Source organism: Bos javanicus, chromosome 28 (assembly GCF_032452875.1).
Source record: "Bos javanicus breed banteng chromosome 28, ARS-OSU_banteng_1.0, whole genome shotgun sequence".
NCBI lineage: Eukaryota > Metazoa > Chordata > Mammalia > Artiodactyla > Bovidae > Bos > Bos javanicus.
In genome coordinates, this window is record NC_083895.1 from 10420116 (window position 1) to 10445599 (window position 25484).

The following is a 25484-nucleotide window of genomic DNA, read 5'->3' on the forward strand; positions in this document are numbered from 1 at the left end:
GCTGAAACTCCAGTACTTTGGCCACCTCGTGCAAAGAGTTGACTCATTGGAAAAGACTCTGATGCTGGGAGGGATTGAGGGCAAGAGGAGAAGGGGACGACAGAGGATGAGATGGCTGAATGGCATCACTGACTCGATGGACGTGAGTCTGAGTGAACTCCGGGAGTTGGTGATGGACAGGGAGGCCTAGCGTGCTGTGATTCATGGGGTTGCAAAGAGTCGGACACAACTGAGTGACTGAACTGAACTCTCACAATTTCATGGAACAAACAATTATCGCAATTAAAACTAAAATTTAAAAACAAAAATGGAATTCAGCCTGTTAAAAGTTATTCATGTGATCCACAGGCATAATATATGCAAACAATGATTTTAAAAATGGAAATTTTCTAGTTGTTTCTGTCTCATGCTTTTTCCCTGGGAGTTTGTAAATGTGTCCCATTCACACTCTAGGCCCCTAAATAATAATAGGGGAAAAAAGGAAACAAAATACACACCAAAAAGCTTTTTAGGCTTTAAAAATACTTTACCCAGTAAGAATGAGTGAGTGCTCGTTCTTACAAATTTTTCTTAAATTGTTGACTTTTAGTTAGTAAACTGCAGCATTTACAAACATATTATTTGCGGTAGGGGTTGGAGTAAGGTATACAAAATTACCATGTACTTATTTCTAACTCTTAAGGACTACTACGGAGAAGGCAATGGCACCCCACTCCAGTACTCTTGCCTGGAAAATCCCATGGATGGAAGAGCCTGGTAGGCTGCAGTCCATGGGGTCTTGAAGAGTCGGACACGACTGAGCAACCTCACTTTCACTTTTCACTTTCATGCATTGGAGAAGGAAATGGCAACCCACTCCATTGTTCTTGCCTGGAGAATCCCAGGGACGCGGGAGCCTGGTGGGCTGCCGTCTATGGGGTCACACACAGTCGGACACGACTGGAGTGACTTAGCAGCAGCAGCAAGGACTACTAAACTACTAAACAAAAACTTTGTGTATAACCAAGTTTTTAAAAATAGAAATTAGATAGGAAAAAGGAAAAAAAGGCATCCAGAGTAGAAAGGAAGAAGAAAATTCTATTTGCAGATGATATATACAGAAAATCCTAAAGACTTCATTCACTGAAACAGAACTAATAAATTCAGCAAGTTCTAGGACACAAAATCAATATTTGAAAATAGTGTACAGTGTTTCCATACACTAATAACAAACTATCAAAGAAATTAAGAAATAATTCATTTACAATCAATTACATCAAAAAGAATAAGATAATACCTAGGGAAAAAATAAACCAAGTGGTGAAATGCATATAAACCATAATATATTGATGGAAAATATTGAATAAATGGAAGGCTATTCCATTCTCATGGATTAGAAAAATATTGTTAAAATGTCCTTAGTACTCTAAGCAGGATAAAGACTCAATACATCCCTGTCAAAATTCCAACATCATTTTTACAGAATAGAACAGTCCTAAAGATTTGTATGGAACCATAAAAGACCTAGAATAATCAAAGCAATCATGAAAAAGAACAAAGATGGAGGCATCATGTGCCCCAATTTCAAACTAGATTACAAACCTATAGTCATCAAAACAGTATGATACTGGCAGAAAAACATACACAGAAGAACAAAACAGAATAAAAAGCCCAGAAAGAAGCCCATGACTATATGGTCAATTAATATATGACAACAGAGCCAAGAATATATAATGGGGAGAGGACAGTCTTTTCAACAAACAATGTTGAGGAAACCAAACAGACAGCCACATGCAAAAGAATGAAATTGTACCACTACCTTACAGCATACACATTTGAAATGAACTCAAATGGATCAAAGACTTGAACATAATAAGACCTGATACCATAAAACTACTGGAAGAAAATACAGATTTTAAGCTCCTTGACATCAGTCTTGGTGATGACTTTTTGGATTTCATATCATAATTAAAAGGTAACAAAAGTAAAAATAAACAAGTAGGACTATGTCAAACTAAAAAGCTTCTGTAAAGCAAAGCAAAACCACTAACAAAATGAAGACAACCTATGGAATTGAAGAAAATATTTGCAAATCATATCTAATAAGGGGTTAATATCCAAAATATATAAAGAACTCACACAACTCAATAGCAAAAAAACAATCTGATTAAAAAATGAGCAGAGGAGGCTTCCCTGGTGACTCAGTGGTAAAGAATCCACCTGCCAATGCAGGAGGCACTGGTTCAACCCCACTCCGGGAAGATCCCACATGCCAAGGAGCAACGAGGCCCGTGCACCACGACTACGGAACGAAACCGAAAACCCTAGGACCCATGCCCTTCAACAAGAAAAGTCACTGTGATGAGAAGCCCAGGCACTGCAACTAGAGAAAAGCCTGAGCAGCAATGAAGACCCAGCAAAGCCAAAAATAAATGAATAAATAAAAGTATTTTTAAACGGGAAAATATTTTTATTTAAAGATCTAAATATTTTTCCAAAGAAGACATATGAATGGCCACCAAGTACACAAAAAGGTGCTCAATATCACCAACATCAAGGAAATGAAAATCAAAACTATAATGAGATATCATGTCACACCTGTTAGAATGGTTATTATCAAAAAGACCAGAGTAACAGGTGTTGGTGAGGATGTAGAGAAAAGAAAACCCTTGTGCACTGTTGCTGGACTATAAACTGGTGCATCCACTATGGAGAAGAGTATGGAGGTTACAGAAAAACTTTAAAATAGAACTACCACAAAATCCAGCAATTTCACTTTTTGGTATTCTCCTGAAGAAAACAAATACACTAACTTAAAGATACATGTAGCCCCATGTTCACTGCAGTATTATTTACAATAACCAACTATGGAAGTGACCTAAGAATCAACTGAAGGATGAACAAAGAAGATGTGGGATATATACACAATACACCTAGTAATGGAAAAAAAAACAAAAAACTGGCCATTTGCCACACGGATGGAACTTGAGGACACTGTGCTAAGTGAAATAACTCAGAGAAAGATAAAAACCGTATGATCTCACTTTCATGTATAGTCTGAACAGAAAACGACAACAAATCCAAGTTCATGAATACAGAGAACAAACTGTAAAGGATATTTGATTTTTTTTTTTTTTTTTTTTGCACTGCTGCTGCTGCTGCTGCTAAGTCGCTTCAGTCGTGTCCAACTCTGTGCGACCCCATAGACGGCAGCCCGATAGGCTCCTCTGTCCCTGGGATTCTCCAGGCAAGAACACCGGAGTGGGTTGCCATTTCCTTTTCCAATGCATGAAAGTGAAAAGTGAAAGTGAAGTCACTCAGTCATGCCCGACTCTTAGCGACCCCATGGACTGGAGCCTACCAGGCTCCTTCGTCCATGGGATTTTCCAGGCAAGAGTACTGGAGTGGGGTGCCATTAGGTACAAAGTTCTAATGTTTTATAAAACACTTGTCTTTCTGCTTGTGTAAAATTTCTGTTCATATCTTTTGTTCATTTTTCTACTGGGTTGTCTTTTTCAATGTAGTAATCAATATTGCTTTTTCCCTATTCTATTTTAACCTCTGGAACGCACCATACTAGACCGTCTTATTTTATTCTTCATGTATCTTAAGCTCTCTATAACATTTACTATTCTGTTACCTTTCTGAGCTTCATTCTGAATAATTTATTTGCACTTTTTTCCATTCATTTATTCATTTATCCAACATATTTATTGAGGGCCTAACATAAGCCCTGCACTGTCCTTAGAAGAAAGAAAAGAAAAAAAAGACAAAAATCTCTTCCTTTCAGGTGTTAACATTTTCATAGGAGAGAAAAAAAATGCATGAGCAAAGTGTAGAGTCTGTTAGATGATAATAAAGCAATATGGAGGAAAACTAGAAAATTGAGACAGGTGTTACAAAACTGGGACTGCTCATTTTTAAAGAGAGATAGGTACGAAAGGTCTCACTGAAGTTTCAGCCAAAGTTAAAGTGGGGAAGGAGCAAATCAAGCTTTTTTTTTTGAAGGGGGAGGGTGAAAAGAATTCCAGGCACTGAGAATACTAAATGCAAAGGCCCTGATGCAGTAAGGCCCAATGCCGCCCCAGAACAACAGGAAACAACAAGGAAGATTATCTAGCAGGGAAAAGGAGAACTGGGTCTTCCCAGGTGGCTCGTTGGTAAAGAATTCACCTTCCCAGCAGGAGACACAGGTTCAATATCTGTGTTGGGAAGTCCATGGAGTTGCAAAGAGTCGGACACAACTTAGCAACTAAACAATAACAAAAGGAGAATTAGGGGCCTATTATTAAAATATTGGCTTTTCTGAGTCAAATGTTTTCTCACACCAGCCAACTCTCCAACTCTCCAGCATCAACTGGGTGCCCAATTCAATTCTAATATTATCTGGAATTGGAGCAGAACCCACAGATTAAGGGTTCAGTCACATAGGACTGCTCCCACTTCAGACACTGGTCCAAGCCCTGGATCACCTGTACTGACTGGCTATAAACAGGGGTTCCCACAACTTCCTTCTCAGGTTTGATAATTTTCTAGAATGACTTACAGAACTCAGGAAAACACTTTACTTATGTTTACTGCAAAGGGTCCAACTCAAAAACAGACAAAAAGAGGAAATGCACAGGACAGGTATTGGGGGTGCACGTGCAGAACTTCCATGCCTCTGAGCTACCCTCCCAGAAAGTCTATGTGTTCACCAATTTGGGAGCTCATCAAAACCCATCAAAAACTCTCTTAAGAGTTTTTACAGAGCTCAAGCTACTTTACCCCTCTCCCAAACCTAGAGGTCAGTGGGAAGGGACAAAAGTTCTAATCCTCTAAGCACCTGGCCTTTTTGGACCAGGATCATCATCCTTAAGCTCTCTAGAGGTTCCCACCTAAGTCACCTCAACAGCATAAACTCAGGTATGACTGAAAGGAGCATTCCTATTTCTCAGTAAATTCCAAGGTTTTAGGAACTCTGTGCCAACAACAGGGGACAAACAGCAAGCATGTTTTTGTATTATACCACATTGAGTTACACAGGAAACCACCGAAAAATTTTAAAGCAGAGGCTTGAGAAACCTATATGCAGGTCAGGAAGCAACAGTTAGAACTGGACATGGAACAACAGACTGGTTCCAAATAGGAAAAGGAGTATGTCAAGGCTGTATACTGTCACTCTGCTTATTTAACTTCTACGCAGAGTACATAATGAGAAATGCTGGGCTGGAAGAAGCACAAGCTGGAATCAAGATTGCTGGGAGAAATATCAATAACCTCAGATATGCAGATGACACCACCCTTATGGCAGAAAGTGGAGAGGAACTAAAAAGCCTCTTGATGAAAGTGAAAGTGGAGAGTGAAAAAGTTGGCTTAAAGCTCAACATACTAAGATCATGGCATCTGGTTCCATGACTTCATGGGAAACAGATGGGGAAACAATGGAAACAGTGTCAGACTTTATTTTTGGGGGGCTCCAAAATCACTGCAGATGGTGACTGCAGCCATGAAATTAAAAGACGCTTACTCCTTGGAAGGAAAGTTATGAACAACCTAGATAGCATATTGAAAAGCAGAGACATTACTTTGCCAACAAAGGTCCATCTAGTCAAGGCTATGGTTTTTCCTGTGGTCATGTATGGATGCGAGAGTTGGACTGTGAAGAAAGCTGAGCGCCGAAGAATTGATGCTTTTGAACTGTGGTGTTGGAGAAGACTCTTGAGAGTTCCTTGGACCGCAAGGAGATCCAACTAGTCCATTCTGAAGGAGATCAGCCCTGGGATTTCTTTGGAAGGAATACTAAAGCTGAAACTCCAGTACTTTGGCCACCTCATGCGAAGAGTTGACCCAATGGAAAAGACTCTGATGCTGGGAGGGATTAGGGGTGGGAGGAGAAGGGGACGACAGAGGATGAGATGGCTGAATGGCATCACTGACTCGATGGACGTGAGTCTGAGTGAACTCCGGGAATTGGTAATGGACAGGGAAGCCTGGCGTGCTGCGATTCATGGGGTCACAAAGAGTCGGACACGACTGAGTGACTGAACTGAACTGAACTGAAAGGAATATGGAGTAGTACAAGGTGAGGATGAAGGGTTTCTCTTTTATATTGTATGATCATGGAAGGTGACAATTTAGGTAAGTGAACACGGCAGGTAACATGACACTTAAGCAGAAACCTAAGAAAGTGAGCGAGCGAACCATATGAATACATGAGAAGTGTGTTAGCTATGTAGAGGAAACTGCAGGTCCAAGGGACTCAAAGCAAGAGGATATTTGCCATCTTTGAGGGATAGCAAGGAGGTCAGTGTAGCTATAGCATATGTTTAAGGGGGAGGAGACAGTGAGAAGAACAGATTTGAGGGGGATAAAGTCAGGAATTTAGTTCTTAATACATCAAATTTGTGATACCTATTAACTATCTAAATGGAAACACTGAAAAAGTAGTTAGATATATGGATCTAGAGCTGAGAATCCTAGACTAGAGATTCTGAGATATAGATACTAAATACCATAAGAAAGTGAAAGTGAAAGTGAAGTCCTGTCCGACTCTTTGCAACCCCATGGACTGTAGCCCACCAACCTCCATGGGATTCTCCAGGCAAGAGTACTGGAGTGGGTTGCCATTTCCTTCTCCAGGGGTCTTCCCAACCCAGGGATTGAACCCGGGTCTCCTGAATTCCAGGTATTTAAAGCCAAGAGACTAAAAGATGGCCAAGGTGGAGAGAAGAGAGAGTGTAAGATTTGAACCTTGAGGTTCAAACAATTAGGAACAAGCAAGGGATTCTAATAAAGACTGGCCTGCAGAAAGGAAAGAAATCAGAAAAATATACTATCTTGGAAGTAAAAAAAAAAAAAAAAGAAAAAACAAAAGTATGTCAAAGACAGTGAGTGATGAGCTATGAAAAAAGTCTGCAAAATAGTTTTTAAATCTTAGGTTTAGCAAAAAAATCACTTTAGCAGCAAGAAAGACATTAGTGATTTTGACAAGAGCCATTTTGGAGAAGTAGTAGAGGCAAAAGTCAGACTGAAATGGGCTGAATGATCAGAATAGGAAAGATAAAGATAACTCTTTTGAGGGGTTTCTCTATAGAAAAGATAAAAACTAAGCAGAGTCATAAGAGATGAGTGGGTCAAGAGAGAACTTTAAAATCGTAGAATTAACAGCATGTTTTATGATGACAGTAACAGGCTCAGTGGTAAAGAATCCGCCTGCCAATACAGAAGACTCAGGTTTGATAAGTGAATTGGAAAGATCCCCTGGAAAAGGAAATGTCAATCCACTCCAGTATTCTTGCCTGAGAAATCCCATGAACAGAGGAGCCTGGTGGGCTATATAGCCCATGGGATCACAAAAAGAGTCAAGACATGACTTAGCAACAACAACAGTCCATTAGAGAAGGGGGAAAAAAAAATCAATGAACCAGAAGAGAAAGGGAAAATTTGCTGGAGCCATGTCCTTGAACTGGAAAGAAGGAATGGGACCAAAATGCAAGTGGAGGGACTGGTCTCTGATAAGAGTACTAACAGTTTATGATAATCTACAGAAGTCAAAATATGTGGGTCAGAGACTAGTAGGTGGACAGATGTGGATTATTCTGATTATTCCAATTTAGTAAAATATAAAGCTAAGAGTTAGGATCAAAAGAAGGTATTGGGAGATTAAAGGAAAAAAAGGACATAAAATGGTTTTTCAATTCAATAATCATTTTTTTCTGCTGGATATAATCAACCACTTCATCCATCAAGTTGTTAATTTGATTTCTAAAACTTCTATTTCATTATGTTTTGAACTTTGGGGCCATTCTTTAAAATTTCTTGTTCTTTTTCATACTTTATATTTATATTTAAGTCTTTATATTTAAACATGTGAAAGTGTTAGTTGCTCACTCCTGAGTTAGATAGTTAGTTAGTCTGACTCTTTGTGACCCCATGGAATGCTGGGCTGGATGAAGCACAAGCTGGAATTATGACTGCCAGGAGAAATATCAATAACTTCAGATATGCAGATGACACCACCTTTATGACAGAAAGTGAAGAAGAACTAAAGAACCTCTTGTTGAAAGTGAAAGAGAAGAGTGAAAAAGTTGGCTTAAAACTCAACATTCAGAAAACTAAGATCATGGCATCCGGTCCCATCACTTCATGGCAAATAGATGGAGAACCAATGCAAACAGGGACAGACTTTATTTTTCTGAGCTCCAAAATCACTGCAGATGGTGACTGCAGCCATGAAATTAAAAGACACTTACTCCTTCAAAGAAAAGCTATGACCAAAGTAGATAGCATATTAAAAAGAGACACATTACTTTGCTGACAAAAGTAAATCTAGTCAAAGCTATGGTTTTTTCCAGTAGTCATGTACGGATGTGACAGTTGGACCATAAAAGAAAGCTGAGTGCTGAAGAATTGATGCTATTCAACTGTGGTGTTGGAGAAGATCCTTGAGAGTTCCTTGGGCTGCAAGGAGATCCAACCAGTCAATCTTAAAGGAAATGAGTCCTGAATGTTCATTGGAAGGACTGATGCTGAAGGTGAAACTCCAATACTTTGGCCACCTGATGCGAAGAACTGACTCACTGGAAAAGACCCTGATGCTGGGAAACATTGAAGGCAATAGGAGAAGGGGACGACAGAAGATGAGAAGGTTGGATGGCATCACCAATTCGAAGGACGTGAGTGTGAGCACACTCTGGAAGTTGGTGATAGACAGGGAAGCCTGGTGTGCTGCAGTCCATGGGGTCGCAAAGAGTCAGACACAACTGAGTGACTGAACTGAACTAGACTTAAGCCCACCAGACTCCTCTGTCCATGGAATTCTCTAGGAAAAAATACTTGAGTGGATAGCTGTTCCCTTCTCCAGGGGATCTTCCTGACCTAGGGATTGAACCCAGGTCTCCCTCATTGCAGGCAGATTCTTTACTGTCTGACACACCAGGGAAGCCCCATTTAAACATGGTGATTTTAAATAATACCTGATTATTTGAAAAAAATCTACACTTATTACAGACCTAATTCTATAATCTATATTTCTAAATATCGCATTCACGTTGCCTTTGTGTGTTCTGTGGTTTTTGACTATTAGCTTATTTTTCTTGACACTTCATCTTCAAAAATTCTTTAGGGCCTGTGTAGACAATGAATTCCTCCAGAGGGGATGGTAATGGTGGTAGTTTAATCACTAAGTCATGTCTGACTCTTTTGCAACCCCATGGACTGTAGACCGCCAGGTTCCTGGGTCATGGAATTTCCCAAGTCAGACTACTGGAGTGTGGCCATTTCCTTCTCCAGGGGATCTTCCTGTCCCAGGGATGAACCCATGTCTCCTACATCTCCTGTATCGGCAGGCAGATTCTTTACCACTGAGCCACCAGAGAAGCCCTCCAGAGGGGATGGATATTTGTTTTTACCTGTAGACTCAGAGCACACCAACCTGAGATTGCTACAAATTAAATTTTCCACTTGAAGATTTTCCCTTCACAGGTAGCATGAATTTGCCCTGTATAAGGACAGCTCATAGAAATTCTCAAGGCAGTTTTCCCCCTGCCTTCCCCTAGCATGTTTGTTCATTCTCCCCTTACTTGTGGTGGATTTCATTTCTCCTTATATTTAAGATGTAGCTCTTTGGAGCCCAAGCTTATGGTGAGGGCCCCTTTTACTTCCCTCTATTTGGGCAGATGTGGGTTTTATTTCTTGTTTATGCCACTCCATGCAGTTGTCAGAGCAGAAGCTCAAGGTCTTCAGAGTTCAGAGGAAGTGGTCAGGGTAATGGCACTGAAGCAGCACTGAGTCTCAAAGTTCTGGCTTTCCATTTTGGGGGGTGGAGGAGGCTTTATATATTCCTTGATTTCTTGCCAGCTCAGAAATGCACTTAGAAAAAATTTAAAATCTGAAGTTACTTCTTTATGGGAAGATTAACTTGTTACCTCATTTGTATCCACTACAATTTAAGTTTCTAGTGTTTTATCATACTCAAGGTTGGCCAAAAAGTTCATTCAAATAAACTTTTTGGCCAACCCAATACAAAGCACACTTGCATTTCATTTACAAGAACATGGGGTATGTGTTGCACAAATGCGTACTTGTGAACAGAAATATCCTTCAAAAAATTAATTCTTCCCTTTATTCTTTACTGATTTTCTTCCAAGTTAGTGAATGAAAGAGAAGAGAAAGAACTGGCTTAGTTCCACCTTTTTATTTTCCTGGGTCTCCCTCTACTTTATTTCTATACCATAAAGAAGCAAGCATACTGAGATGCAACTGTATAGACCAGAAAGATACTCTCCTTCACTTACTTAACTGTGATATTAATCATGTAAGCTCTTTAAATGTCAGTTACCTCACTGTGTGAAAGATGTGTCAAATGAAATGAGACAATGTATTTTTAAACATGTTACAGATTAAAGTATGATTGAACACTATATGAGAAAGTATCACTGGAAACAAAAACCATATGTATTCAATTTTGAGGACTCTTTGGCACACGCTACCTTGAATATGCACAAATCCTTAACTGTTGAACTACATATATTCATTTGGACATAATGAAATTTAAATCATATATATTCATTTGGATATAATAACATTTAGAGTACACATGCAATTATAAAACATTAATACACATTAATTTGTGACAGAAACCTAAAATGAAGCTTCTAAATTGGTGAGAAAGTATACAATTAAAATATACTATCTAAAAAGAAAGAGAAAATGAGAAAAAAAAAACTTTAGAAAAATATCTAAATGTAAACTCTACTCAAAAAGAAATAGCCCACTAATAACTAGAAAATAACTTTATCAAAGACAATTTAGAAAATATACTTTTTATAAGTCTGGTAGATTGCCACTATCTATTTCAAGTGTTTCCAAGTGGTGGTGTAAGATAGCTAAAACGATAACTACATTAGTTACTTGCAAACCTGGTTTAAAATACTGATTCCTGGATCACATCCAGATCCATTAAATCAGAACAGTTGGTAGTGGGTCCAGAGAATGTGCATTTTTAACATCCCACCCTCCCAAACTAAAAGTCCTCCCCTTTTATTTTTATTATTCATTTAGAAAATATTCACACAGGGAGAGAAACTGAGTGTTCAGGCATTCTGGAGTTCAGAACACCTTAGGGTCATGAAAAAAAGTGTCTGAATAAAGTCAGAAAAACATGTTTGCACTGTTACCGTCATCAGTTCAGTTCAGTTCAGTCACTCAGTCGTGTCCAACTCTTTGCGACCCCATGAATCGCAGCATGCTAGGCCTCCCTGTCCATCACCAACTCCCGGAGTTCACTCAAACTCACATCCATCGCGTCAGTGATGCCATCTAGCCATCTCATCCTCTGTCATCCCCTTCTCCTCCTGCCTCCAATGCCTCCCAGCATCAGGGTCTTTTCCAATGAATCAACTCTTCGCATCAGGTGGCCAAAGTATTGGAGTTTCAGCTTTAGCATCAGTCCTTCCAATGAACACCCAGGACTGATCTCCTTTAGAATGGACTGGTTGGATCTCCCTCCAACACCACAGTTCAAAAGCATCAATTCTTCGGCGCTCAGCTTTCCTCACAGTCCAACTCTCACATCCATACATGACCACTGGAAAAACCATAGCCTTGACTAGACGGACCTTTGTTGGCAAAATAATAGCTCTGCTTTTGAATATGCTATCTAGGTTGGTCATAACTTTCATTCCAAGGAGTAAGCATCTTTTAATTTCATGGTTGCAGTCACCATCTGCAGTGATTTTGGAGCCCCAAAAAATAAAGTCTGACACTGTTTCCACTGTTTCCCATCTAGTTCCCATGAAGTTATGGGACCAGATGCCATGATCTTAGTTTTCTGAATGTTGAGCTTTAAGCCAATTTTTTTCACTCTCCTCTTTCACTTTCACGAAGAGGCTTTTTAGTTCCTCTTCACTTTCTGCCATAAGGGTAGTGTCATCTGCATATCTGAGGTTATTGCTATTTCTCCCGGCAGTCTTGATTCCAGCTTGTGCTTCTTCCAGCCCAGCGTTTCCTCATGATGTACTCTGTATATAAGTTAAATAAGCAGGGTGACAATATACAGCCTTGACGAACTCCTTTTCCTATCTGGAACCAGTCCATTGTTGTGTGTCTGGTTCTAACTGTTGCTTCCCGACCTGCATACAGGTTTCTCAAGAGGCAGGTCAGGTGGTCTGGTATCCCCATCTCTCTCAGAATTTTCCACAGTTTATTGTGATCCACGCAGTCAAAGGCTTTGGCATAGTCAATGAAGCAGAAATAGTGTTTTTCTGGAACTCTCTTGCTTTTTTGATGATCCAACGGATGTTGGCAATTTGATCTCTGGTTCCTCTGCCTTTTCTAAAACCAGCTCGAACATCTGGAAGTTCACGGTTCATGTATTGCTGAAGCCTGGCTTGGAGAATTTTGAGCATTACTTTACTAGCATGTGCTGCTGCTGCTGCTGCTGCTGCTAAGTCGCTTCAGTCCTGTCCGACTCTGTGCGACCCCGTAGACGGCAGCCTACCAGGCTTCCCCGTCCCTGGGATTCTCCAGGTAAGAACACTGGAGTGGGTTGTCGTTTCCTTCTCCAATGCATGAAAGTGAAAAGTGAAAAGGGAAGTCGCTCAGTCGTGTCCGACTCAGCGACCCCATGGACTGCAAACTAGCAGGCTGCTCTGCCCATGGGATTTTCCAGGCAAGAGTTACCTTCAATTTGACTTAACCATCAGCACTAATTGCTTCAAACCATGTCTCCCCTCATCATCTGGCCACATGAGACACCTTTTCTTGTTTTTTTGGGTTTTTTTTAGCTCTTAGTAGTTTTGCCACTCTGCAGCAGGTGCAGACTAGACAGCACCTGGCAGAAGCCTATTCAAATTCTACTGTATAAAAAAAAGAAGCCTTTATTAAGGCAAAAGACCCTGGGAAGCTATTGAGAACCGCGTATTGAGAACCCTTCTGTAAGCTACGCCTCACAAAGAACCCCCAAACTCTAATTTATCGGCCATCACTCACTGCTGAGGGAGCCACAAGGTCAGACACGGGCCCCCCTCTGGTACTTGAGCTCACCTGGCGACGCCACTCAGCAGACGGAGTACAAGCTGGGTAAAAATACAACGGTCCTGAGAGAGGCGAGGGACTCTCTAGTCCAAAAGTCAAGGAAGTTCAGACTTGTCCCCCTCGCGATCGACTTGGCTTCTGCAGGGCCGCTGGGTCTGTCACCTACTCCCCACCTGCCCCCCACCCATCCCCTGAGTTCCCCGCGAGGAGGGCTTCCCCTTTTCTCTGCGTGCTCTCATCCCAGAACAGCCGCCGAGGTTTTCATCCCCGTCCCATCTCCCGCCACACTCGGAACCGCTTAAACATCGGAAAGATAAAAACGAAAACACCTCAGGGGACCGTCACCATCTTCCTCTTTTTCCTGCCATCACCCCGTATCACCACCCCTCACACCGCAAGCGGCTCGCAGGCGTTTCCTGGACTTGATGATCGGGGCTTCAGCCCCCCGGCTTTTCCGCTCGTCAGAAACCTCCCGGGGTTCCCTCCCCTGCCCGCCCGCGCCTCAGTCGCGGCCCGGTCGCCGCCTCCACCGCCGGCGTTCGGCCGGGGGTCCCCGCACCGCCATCACTCCGGCTTACCTGGGCCTCGACGACGCTCGGGAGGAAGCTCAGGGTGACGAGAAGCTGCACCGCGGCCGCCGCCCCCTGCCCTGCGCCGGCCCGCCGGACCCCCGGGCTCATGCTGACCTCTCCCCCCGCCGCGGCCGGCCGGGCCCCTCGGGGCCGGGAAACGGCGGGCAGCCCGGGCGACGACCCAAGAGGACGGTTCCCGGCGGCCGAGAGACTCCAGGGTCAGAGGTCTGCACGCCAGTCCAGTGGCGGAGGACGCTCTCCCAGCCGCCCGGCAGCTGTGAGTGAGGTTGACGAGTCGAGCGCCCCCACTTCATCCCCTAGGCGGCCCCGCCCCCGGCTTCCCCTGCGCCCGGCCACGCCCCCCCCTCCGAGCGCGAGGCCTTGTGGGAGTTGTGGTCCAGTTGGCCCGGTGGGCGCCGGCGGCCGGAAGGCGGGGCCGGCGGAGGGGGTAACTGGAGAGCTACAGCCGCGGAGACCGCCCCGCCTCCCCGGAGCTCCACGGCGGCCAATGACGCGAGACCACGCGGGCCTTCAAAACAAGAGGCGGTGCTGGCGGGTGGAGAGGAACGCCCGCCCTTCCCGCGGACCGCCGGCCGCGCCCCCTCGCCTGGCAGTTGCTCATGGAAACCCGGTGGGGGCCCCTCCCTCTGTCGTTGTCCCCTGACACCCGCACCGCCACGAGGCTTCAGGATTCGCCCACGATCTAGGCAAACGAAAAACAAGGGCTCTTCGACTTTCAATGTCTGGCGCTTTCTTTGGCTCATCCACTTTTCTGTAGCCTCCCATCTATCGCCTGTGCCTAGATGAGCCATCTGAGACTTGTGGAGTTGGCTTGGGCTCCTCCATCTTACACGCCCCAGATGTGGATGTCGTCCTCTGGCTGGTCAGGCTCTGACTCCCTGGTCAAGCTTTGACTCCTGTGTTGACCCATACAAACATAATGAACGTTAAAGGATGGGAACAAACCCAGGTTTATATAAAGTCTGGCAATGGGGTTGAACTGGGAGTGATAACTGGGTTCAGCTCCCACCTCTAAAACATTCTATTTGGTTATATGACTTTAGACAAGTTGCTTAACCTCTCTGAACCTCCGTTTGTCTGTCTCTAAAGTAAATACAAGCATACCCACTTCAAACATTGTTCTAGGATTGCATAAGATTTCATACATAAAAGGCTTAGTATGGTCCTAGAACAAAAGAAATGTTCAATAAATAGCTGCTATTAGTTTTATTAATAGTCTTGATTTCTGGTAAACTAGTAAGGCATCCCAGGGACGGGGGAGCCTGGTGGGCTGCCGTCTCTGGGGTTGCACAGAGTCGGACACCAGACACGACTGAAGCGTTGCAGCAACAGCCGTAAGGCATCACCTTAAGGTGACCTTATAGTAACCTTGTAATGTGTAGGTTTCCTGTCACTTTTATAACAAATTACCACAGATTTAGTGACTTACAACAAATTTATCATCTTACAGTTCTGGAGATGAGTTCAATTAAGATAAGCAGGGCTACATTCTTTCTAGAGGCTTTCTCTAGGGGAAAAATATTTTTCCTTGCCTTTTCATTGGAAGGACTGATGCTGAAGCTGAAGTTCCAATCTTTGGCCACCTTTTTCGAAGAGCCAGCTCATTGGAAAAGACTCTGATACTGGAAAAGATTAAGGGCAGGAGGAGAAGGGGGAGACAGGATGAGATGGTTGGATGGTATTGACTCAATGGACATGAGTGAGCAAACTCTGAGAAACAGTGAAGGACAGGGAAGCCTGGCGTGCTGAAGCCCACAGGTCTCAAGGAGTCGGACACGACTGAGTGACTGAGCAACAACAAAGAGGCCACCTACATTCCTTCGCTCATAACCACGCATCACGCAGTCAGATTTCACTCCCTCTGCTTCTGTTGTCACATGCTTTCTCTTTCTAACTCTAATTCTGTGCCTCTGTCTTGTAAAGGACCCTTGCAATTACTTTGGGCCCACCAGATAGTCCAAATAATCTTCCCAACTCAAAATCCTTAACATAATCACATTTGCAAAGTCCTTTTTGCCACATAGGGTAACATACTTAACAGGACCTGGGAACTAGGGTGTGAGCATCTTTGAGGGGGGGCATTAATCAGCCTTCATATAGTGCTTTATATCATATGAAGCACTTTCATAATTGGCTGGGCCTAGTGCAAAATGAAAATGCAAGGTCCTGGCTCAAAAAAATAGTAAGAATTTCAAGACAACAGCAGCAGAACATTAACACACAGGTCACATGCCCAGAAGTCAGCCCTGCTGTCCTTTTCTTCTTCAACACCTTTTTCTCCTGCCTCCAAACATGTCTAGTTCATCCCTGGCTTAAAAGCAAAAATAATTTTTACTTGATATGCTTGGAAGTTGTAACAGAGGTAAACTGAATGCACTAATTCCCTTTGGTTGTAAGCCACAAAAATCAGCTCTAGCTTAAAAAAAAAAAAAAAACATTAAAGTTCAGCAAATTTTAAAAGTGTGGAATAGTTTTTAGTACGCAGGAAGATTTTGCTGCTCATACCTCAGGAAAGGAAAGTCCATCAGGATAGCATTCAGGGACTCCAAGTAGAGTCTTTTCTAGGACATGACATTGGATTGAGCAACTCCAGTCATTTTAGTCTTTGTCCTGCCTATCAAAATTCAAATTTTTTCTGGAATTTACCTTGGGGAGAGGGAGCAAGATATTTGATTGATAACTGCACAGTACTAAGTGGGATGTGCACAAGGTGATAACACAGATGAAGATTGACTGTTACTGCCTTCAGTCATTAATGGACGGGAAAAAAGATGCTGGTCAGACAAAACTGACAGCTGTTCCTTTCAGGAAGTCATGGATTTATTCAGGTACTCCCTTTGCACATACTTTTTTTTTTTTTAACCTCAGCATGTATTCACACATTCATTAAATTATTCCAGACATCCTGAGCTTAGAACACCAAAAAAAACCACCTCAGGACACTGGTAGCCCTGAAATAGCAACAATACGCCTTCTGTCACAAAGAGTCAGACAGGACTTAGTGACTGAACACCAACAATAACAACAAATGCCTTCTGTACTTTCTGTAATATTTTATCTATTAACACCATCTGGATTAGATGACCTTAATTACCTGGAGCAAAAGTGAAGAAGAACTGAAGAGCCTCTTGATGAAAGTGAAAGAGGAGAGTGAAAAAATTGGCTTAAAGCTCAACATTTAGAAACCTAAGATCATCACATCTGGTCCCATCACTTCATGGCAAATAGATGGAGAGACAGTGGAAACAGTGGCTGACTGTTTTCTGGGGGCTCCAAGGTCACTGCAGATGGTGATTGCAGCCATGAAATTAAAACACGCTTACTCCTTAGAAGGAAAGTTATGAACAACCTAGACAGCATATTCAAAAGCAGAGACATTACTTTGTCAACGAAGGTCCGTCTAGTCAAGGCTATGGTTTTTCCAGTAGTCATGTATGAATGTGCTGCTGCTGCTGCTGCTAAGTCGCTTCAGTTGTGTCCGACTCTGTGCGACCCCATAGACGGCAGCCCACCAGGCTCCCCCGTCCCTGGGATTCTCCAGGCAAGAATACTGGAGTGGGTTGCCATCTCCTTCTCCATGTATGGATGTGAGAGTTGGACTATAAAGAGGGCTGAGCACCGAAGAATTGATGCTTTTGAATTGTGGTGTTGGAGAAGACCCTTGAGAGTCCCTTGGATTGCAGGGAGATCCAACCAGTCCATCATCCTGGGTGTTCATTGGAAGGACTGATGTTGAAGCTGAAACTTCAATAATTTGGCCACCTGATGTGAAGAACTGACTCATTTGAAAAGACCTTGATGCTGGGAAAGATTGAGGGCAGGAAGAGAAGGGAATGACAGAGGATGAGATGGCTGGATGGCATCACCGACTCAATGGACATGGGTTTGAGTAGACTCCGAGATTTGGTGATGGACAAGGAGGCCTGGTGTGCTGTGGTTCATGGGGTCGCAAAGAGTCTGACACGACTGAGCGACTGAACTGAACTGAACTGAAGGTGTAGAAAAATTGACCACATTTCTCAAATGAAAATATTTCCAGACCTCCCAGATCTATTAATCTGAGAAGTGTCAGTCAGTACTACTCTCTCATTGCAAATAATGGCAATTTACAGTTGATTTGGCTGGGACAGATTATTGCAGGCAGTTACAGGAGAAGGCAATGGCAACCCACTCCAGTACCCTTGCCTGGGAAATCCCGTGGACAGAGGATCCTGGTAGGCTGCAGTCCATGTGGTCACACAGTCAGACACGACTGAAGCGACTTAGCAGCAGCAGCAACAACCTGGAGGTACAATCTTCGTGTAGACTGTGATCCTACTAGGGTCGTCATGACTATGTTTCCCATGGTTCTTCATGGAACCAAACAATCAGCCATGGATGACCTGAGTGTGCTTCAGCTTTTTGAATGAATACTGTCAAAACGTGAGAAGTCAAGATAAATATTTATACTTGAAATGTTGTCACATTTACACCATATACAAAAATATGTTTATATTGGGTTGACCAAACTATTAGTTCAAGTTTTTCCATAACATCTTATGGGAAAACCCAAATGAAATTTTGGGCCGACCCAGTATTTATTGCAGATTTTGCTTTGCTTTCAAATACATCTCTCTGGACCCTTTTTTTCCCCCTCCCCCTACTTTTCACAGCATATCTCACTTCTGCTCTGAGAGGATGACCGAATTTTCTCATCTCTGTAGTCAGGAGTAAGACATTCAAACATTCATTCTGATAGTTCCTACCTAGCACATTAATTTTAGCGCCAACAATCTGCTGCTCTGTATTAGCTGCTCCTTTGAATACATATATTATAGACATCTAGAGGGTAAAGCTGTAGAGGACTTGATCTTCTTATACTCTGTTCTCTTTAATGGCTATCTCAGTTCCTATGAACAGTAATTGATAAACATTTGTTGATTGGCTAATATCAGTTAGGATCTTTATTTATCTTGGAGGACATCTATCTGAGAACCAGTTCTGGGTATGGTACCCAGAACTTTTCCTGTGGACAGATGGGAAGTGGCTTCCTTAGACCAGAACATTTCTGGTGAAGGCACTAAGATGAAACCTGCAGCTTTTCTTTAAGGCAATGAATTACACTTCTTTTAACAGAGGGTATTGGGGGACTAACAAAAAAACAAAGACAACTGAAGGAGTAATTGTCAGAGGACTGGTTGAGACAATTACCAGAAATCTACTGTCAAGTTCTATTTTTTTCTCAAGCACTTTGAAATGTCCATAGCTAACCGTTGAAGCAAAGGCTTGAGAATTGTCTGGAGTAGATTATTGTAATGCTTAAGAGACTTTGTGAATTAACCAAATTGCACTAAGTATTTGCATTTCCAAGATATCATCAAATTGTGCTTCTTTGATGACTTTGTTTTTTTGGCTTGGTTAACTTGTGACTTCTAATGAAGGAGGAGATTGTTGATGAATGTTTCTAAATAAAAGTCAAGGTAATGGGGTGGAAATTTAATAACACCAGTAATTTTCACTCCTGATAGCAAGCTGAATTGTGATTAATGAACCTGCTGAGTAATGACAATCTGTTGTGTTTAAAGAACTGTATTTGTAAATGGTAATGCTGTGTTAACAACTGGCCATAGCATTTTTTAAAGTGAATTTCTACCTGTAATTTAGCTATAAAGAGAATTTTTGCTTGATGATAGGATTTCTAAATTTTACTGAGAGCATTTCCTCCCCTTTTCAATTCACAATAGAGATGAAAAGTACTAAAATAAAAGAACTTGGCTGCCCATGGCTTACCTAAAGCATTCATTGTTTTTCTTGAATATTTATTCAGCTGTGACACTTAAGTATTTTCACTTAACAGCTTGAACGCTGATAAACTTGAGTCAGAATTATTTCCATTTCTAAAGGAGTTTACATAGTGATATATGTAGTTTGGATAAAACTTTCTTTTATATAACGAACATTATGGTATTATGCTAGAAGTTCATATATTATGCGATCAGGGATTAAATGTAAATAACTGGGAAAACTAGAGTCATAATTCTGCTGATTTCACCCCCCCACTCTAATTTCTAGAATGCAAAAGACTGTATAATCACAAAGTCCTTTGTCACTTCCTGCACACTGTGTCTTCTATCCACTCTCCTATTCCAGTCCACTTCGCAAAGGGTCCAGGGCACACGACCGTGAAAGAATGTTTGCATAACGTAAAAATGAACACCCCAGGGAATAGAATGGGATACCAAGGTCAGAGACGGTGACTGCAGACAGGGAATGGCAGAGACGGTTCCAGGTGGTCATTCAGTGCCAGCTGGAGGTGTTTCTACGTCGGCAGTGACTGAGTTCTTTCCTCCTGTCGATCTGTGCCACCAGTCATTAGGAACCTCAAGAAGTTTAGTTTCTTCAAATTCAGTGCTTTTACCTGAGTCCAATCAAGCATATATTATATATGGAGTTCAGTCAGCTGCTTCATCTTTGTGCTGCTGCTTCTCCAGTGGTCACATTCCCACTTCCTCTCGCCATCCCTCCTGCCCTACTGTCTCCCTTCCACAACCCCTTCCCCCAGTAGTCTGGTTTTGATTGTCCAGTCTCAGTTGGGCAGGATCTGAACTCCATCATTCTCACCTATTGGCCAACACCTTGACTCAGATTTAGATCCCATTTGGCCTTAACAGAATCACATACTTGCTGGTTTCTTGTGTATTATTTCCTTTGTTCTATGTAGGAACGTTTCTGTTTATTTGTTTGCTTTCTTTGTCATGCCATGCATCGCATATGGGCTCTTAGTTCCTCAACCAGGGATTGAGCCTATGCCCTTGCAGTGTGAACTCGGAGCCCTAACCACTGAACTGCCAGGGAACTCTTTAGTTTTTGTTTGTTAATGATGTATAGTTGATTTACAATATTTTATTGGTTTTGGGTGTAAAATATAGTGATTCCATTTTTAAAATAAATTATACTCCATTTTAAACTCCGGGAGTTGGTGATGGACAGGCAGGCCTGGCGTGCTGCGATTCATGGGGTCGCAAAGAGTCGGACATGACTGAGTGACTGAACTGAACTGAACTGATACTCCATTTAAAGTTATTATAAGACATTGGCTATATCCCCTGTGCTGTACAATATATCCTTGTAGCTTGTTTATTTTTTATATTCTCTCATATATACACATTCAGTATTCCCTTCCACTTGAGCAAGACGACCAACATTTAGAATGTTACCTAAAATATTCTGTTCTCACCCTGCACCGTGCTGCCCTGCCAGCTCCTGTTCCCAGCCTGAGGCCCAATCCCCTTTGCCCGCATTCACCACTCCTTGCAGAAACAGAAACGCTACCAGCATGTCCAACAAGCTGCTTTACAAAGCCACTGACTTCAGCCTGGCTGCCTGGGGACGCAAAGCCCTGGACCTCGCAGAGAATGAGATGCCAGGCCTGATGCGCATGCAGGAGATGTACTCCGCCTCCAAGTCACTGAAGGGCGCCATGTTGCTATCTGCCTGCACGTTACCATGGAGACAGCTGTCCTCAGTGAGACCCACATCGGCCTGGGTGGTGAGGTGCAGTGGTCCAGCTGCAATATCTTCTCTGCCCAGGACCACCCAACAGCTGCCATTGCCAAGGCTGGCATTCCATGCCCAGAAGAGTGACACGGATGAGGAGTAATTGTGGTGCATCCAGCAGACACTGTGCTTCAGGGATGTGCCCTTCAACATGATGCTGGGCAATGGTGCTAACCTCACCAACAGCATCCGCACCGAGTACCCACAGCTCCAGACTGACATCTGAGGCATCTCTGAAGAGACCACAGTGTGGGTCCACAACCTGTATAAAAGGATGATCAATGGATCCTGAAGGTGCCTGCTGTCAGTGTCAACGACTCCTGACATGATGAATGCGGGCAAGATGGCAGTGGTAGTGGGCTGTGGCAACAAGGGCAATGGCTGTGCCCAGGCCCTAAGGGATTTCGGGGCCCGATTCATCATAGGAGAGATGAACTCCATCAATGCGCTTTAGGCTGCCATGGAGGGGTGTGAGGTGACCATCATGGATGAGACCCATCAGGAGGGCAGCATTTTGTCACCACCATTGGCTATACCAAGCTCATCCGTCAACCCACGCTTTGAACAGATGAAAGATGATGTCACTGTGTGTAAATCAGATGCTTTAACGTGGAGATTGATATCAAGCGCCTGAATGAGAGTACTGTGGAGAAGGCAAACATCAAGCCCCAGGTGGACTGTACTTGTTGAATAATGGGCACTGATCATAGGGCTGGCCAAGGGCCAGCTGGTCCACCGGGACTGCACCATGGGCCATCCCAGCTTCATGATGAGCGACTCCTTCACCAACCAGGTGCTGGCGAAGATTGAGCTACAGACCCACCCAGATAAGCACCCTGTGAAGGTCTACTTCCTGCCCTAGAACCTGGATAATGCAGTGGCTGAAGCCCCCCTGGGCAAGCTGAATGTGAAGCTGACCAAGCTGACTGAGAAGCAGGCCCGTACCTGGGCGTGTCCTGTGATGGCCCCTTCCAGCCTGACCACTAAGAACCAAGCCTGCCCTTTGCCTGCCAGTTGCTGTCCTTACCTGCGTCCCACCTCTCCTGCAAGCACACTCAGTCTCTCAGTCCCATCTGACTCTTGGCGACCCCATGGACTGTAGCCTTCCAGACTCTTCTCTCCATAGGATTTTCCAGGCAAGAATACTGGAGTGGATGGCCATTTCCTCTTCCAAGAGATCTTCCCGACCCAGAGATGGAACCCACATCTCTGGCATCTCCTGCATTGGCAGGTAGAGTCTTTACCACTGAGCCACCTGGGAAGCCCCCACCTCTCTTCCCCAAGAGCAAAAATATCACCACCTTTGAAATTGGTTTGATAATGTCCCCCGTCGACTCCCTGGGGCTAGTCACTCAGTCTTTGGCCTCTGCTTCATTCCTCATGCTGTCCCAAGTGTGGCGGTGGGAATTGAAAAGTCGTCCCTCAAGCCCTGGTCATGATGGAGGTACATAGGAGTTACCCACAGGAAAAGAGCCTTGAGCCCAGGGGTTTTTGAACTGCTCACTCAGTCAGTCCTTCCTTAGGCTGGAAGTTGGCAGTGGTAGGCACAAAGCCCATGCACTTTACCATCCAGGCCCTCGCTTTGCCTGTGGACTTTATACCCATGTTCTTGATGACAAGTTCATTGGTTCCTCAGCCCATGATAAGGAAGAAGGGGATTTGTCAAAGGGTGGGGAGGAACTGTTGGAGTTTGAGGCTCCTGAGAGCCTAGCTTAGTGCTTGGCATTCTCTTCAACCTCAGAGCAAAGACACTGGTACTTTTAGTCCCTATTTTACAGGGGTTGGAATACACTGTTAAGCGAGAAGAGGACAAGAAAAGTGACAGCCAGAGGTTCAGAGGAGCCAGAGACACTTAAAAGCACATTGTAACTTGATAATTCCCTTCACAACTCTGGGTCAAAAAGAGATTCATGTGGTTTATAATGATAAAATTGAGCAAGAAAGTGGGTTAATAAAAATTTTGGTGCCTAAAAAAAAAAAAGACTTCCTGGTGGTTCAGTAGTTGAAGTCCACTTGCCAATGCTGGGGATGAGTTCCATCCCTGCTTCTGGAAGATTCCACATGCTGTGGGGCAGCTGGGCAACTAAGCACGTGCTCCGCAACAAGAGAAGCCACCACAACAAGAAGCCCAAGCACTGCAACCAGAGAGTGGTTCCTGCTTGCTGCAACTAGAGAAAGCCCAGGCACAGCAACAAAGACCCAAGGCAGCCAAAAAATTAAAAAAAAAATTTTTTTTTCTTTTTTAATTAAACAAAAGCTCCATACACTTTTCTGGGAAAAAGATGAGAATAACACGTACTCTACAAGGCACTCTAAGTACCCCTCACCCAATACCTGTTAGGATTGGAATCCCAGTGGGATTCTTATTTTTTGTGACAATTGTCTTAGACACCCACAGAGGCAGGATGAGCCATCATACTAAACTGCATTCCAGGGGTTCTCCCAGCCCCCAAGAATGAAACAGGTCATTTATGCCTCTCCTTTCTTCCATGACTTTCCATCATGCTGTACAATAAAATCAACTGGCTATTTCTTAGAAAATACTACCTATTTTCACTAGTCTGAAGTTGCCACCAGGTTATAAAACCATCAGAAGACCCAGAGAAAATATCCAGTTATCCCAGAGATTACTTTGCAATTACTTGAGAGAATCTTTCTGCCCAGTTTTCAGGTTCTGCCTTAAAAAAAAAGTCTGAAAATCTAATACTCCTCATCTATGGGGCTTTTCTCAGACATCCCTAAGTTTGTCATACAACTAAATTTGAGTGATTCTTCACTGTACAAAATAATTTAACAAAGAAGTAAATGCCTTCACTATAGTTTTTAATTGCCATTGGTAACAGTTTTTTTTAAAATGACTCCAACATTTTTTGATAGACTTTATTTTTAGAGTTGTTTTAAGTTTACAGCAAAACTGAGCAGAAAATACTCCTTAATTTACACCCCTGCCCTGTACAAGGACAGGCTCCCTTTCTGTCAACATCCCCCAACACAGAGGTACCTGTGTTACAATCAATGAATCAATACAGACACATTATTATTGCCCCAAATCCATAGTTTATATTAGGGTTTATTCTTTGTGTTCTACATATAGAATGTAGTTTTGATAAGTGTATATTGACATCCTTAGGGTATCATACAGAAGTGTTCCGGGGCTTCCCTGGTGGCTCAGTGGTAAAGAATCTGCCTGCAATGCAGGCGACTCAGGTTCAATACCTGGGTCAGGAGGATCCCCTGGAGGAGGGCATGGTAATCCACCCCAGTATTCTTGCCTGGAGAATCCCATGGACAGAGGAGCCTGGTAAGCTACAGTCCATAGGGTCTCAGAGAGTTGGACACAGCTGAAGTTACTGAGCACTCACACACAGAAGAGTCCCATTGCTCTTAAAATTCCCTGTGCCCCACCTATTCATCCCTCTCTCCCCAGTGAAATAAATTTTTAGTAAACTTACTATCCTGAGGTTTATATAAAAAATGGAAAACATTATTTCAGCTGGAATTAATGCTAACCACATCGATTAAAGCAAAAATAAAACATCAACTTCATTAACCTGAAATGATTTCACCCTGTCTGTATTATGTGTATTTAAGAGGAAAAAGGATGCATAGTTTTGTCCAGTTATCTTATCAAACATTAATTGATTATGAACTAAATCTTCTGACCAGGAAGGGGGGATTTTAAATCTTGCAGCAAACCAGGTACCTTGAGCTAAATCAAAGACAAGAAAGCTGTCAGCCATGCTGTCAAGTTTAGGGAAGAAAATTCAGACACAGGATAGCTTTGGGAGAGCAGCCTACAGCTCAGACTTCCCACATCATCTTCTGCCCTCAACTGTGAAGTGACTAGTGCTTCAGACCTGAATTAGCTTGGGACTCTCAGCATCTCAGCCTGCTGTACAAGGTACTTACGCCTGCATTTCCACCTGCATGTCCCCATTTGCATCTCTGTAAAACCAGAATTCTGATTTATAATCCTTTGTGTAGCAACTGAAAAATCTCTTGACTTTCATACAATTCATCGTCATTTTAAATAGAAACCTCCAGATGTGTCTTTGTATGTTAATTTCTATGATATAGAGGAGTAAAGTAGTCACCTTCCTGGCATTAGAGCTAAGGAAAGTGTGGATATACTTAGCAGAGATGTTACAGAGGAGTTGAAGCATCAAATGAATGATTGGGCCAGGTGATCCTTAAGAGGTTTGCAATCCTGACTTTAGTGATTTCACCGAAAAAACAGAGAGCTATGCCAAGCCTTTTATCAACCAACCAACAAAAAGTCTTCTTCTAACATATTTTAAGCATTCTAGAATGATCCCTTCCCATTTTCAGTATGACCATCTGTATCAACAACTCAGTAAA

The 25484-nt window shown here is 43.0% G+C and overlaps 1 protein-coding gene and 1 pseudogene across 7 annotated transcripts in view; one reads left to right on the forward strand and one right to left on the reverse strand.

Moving 5' to 3' along the window:
• The window catches only part of ERO1B (endoplasmic reticulum oxidoreductase 1 beta), a 72154-nt gene extending 58279 nt beyond the window's left edge, over positions 1-13875 (reverse strand). For 4 of the 7 annotated variants that reach the window (XM_061404910.1, XM_061404913.1, XM_061404914.1 and 1 more), the window contains exon 1: positions 13575-13875. In XM_061404910.1, the coding sequence (XP_061260894.1) occupies positions 13575-13676 (102 nt within the window). In that variant the 5' untranslated portion in view covers positions 13677-13875. The remainder of the gene's footprint in view (positions 1-13574) is intronic. The other 3 variants (XM_061404911.1, XM_061404909.1, XM_061404908.1) reach the window with 2 other exon arrangements.
• A 6477-nt stretch (positions 13876-20352) lies between these two features.
• On the forward strand, positions 20353-22551 carry LOC133240334 (adenosylhomocysteinase-like; annotated as a pseudogene).
• The last annotated feature ends 2933 nt before the right edge of the window (positions 22552-25484 follow it).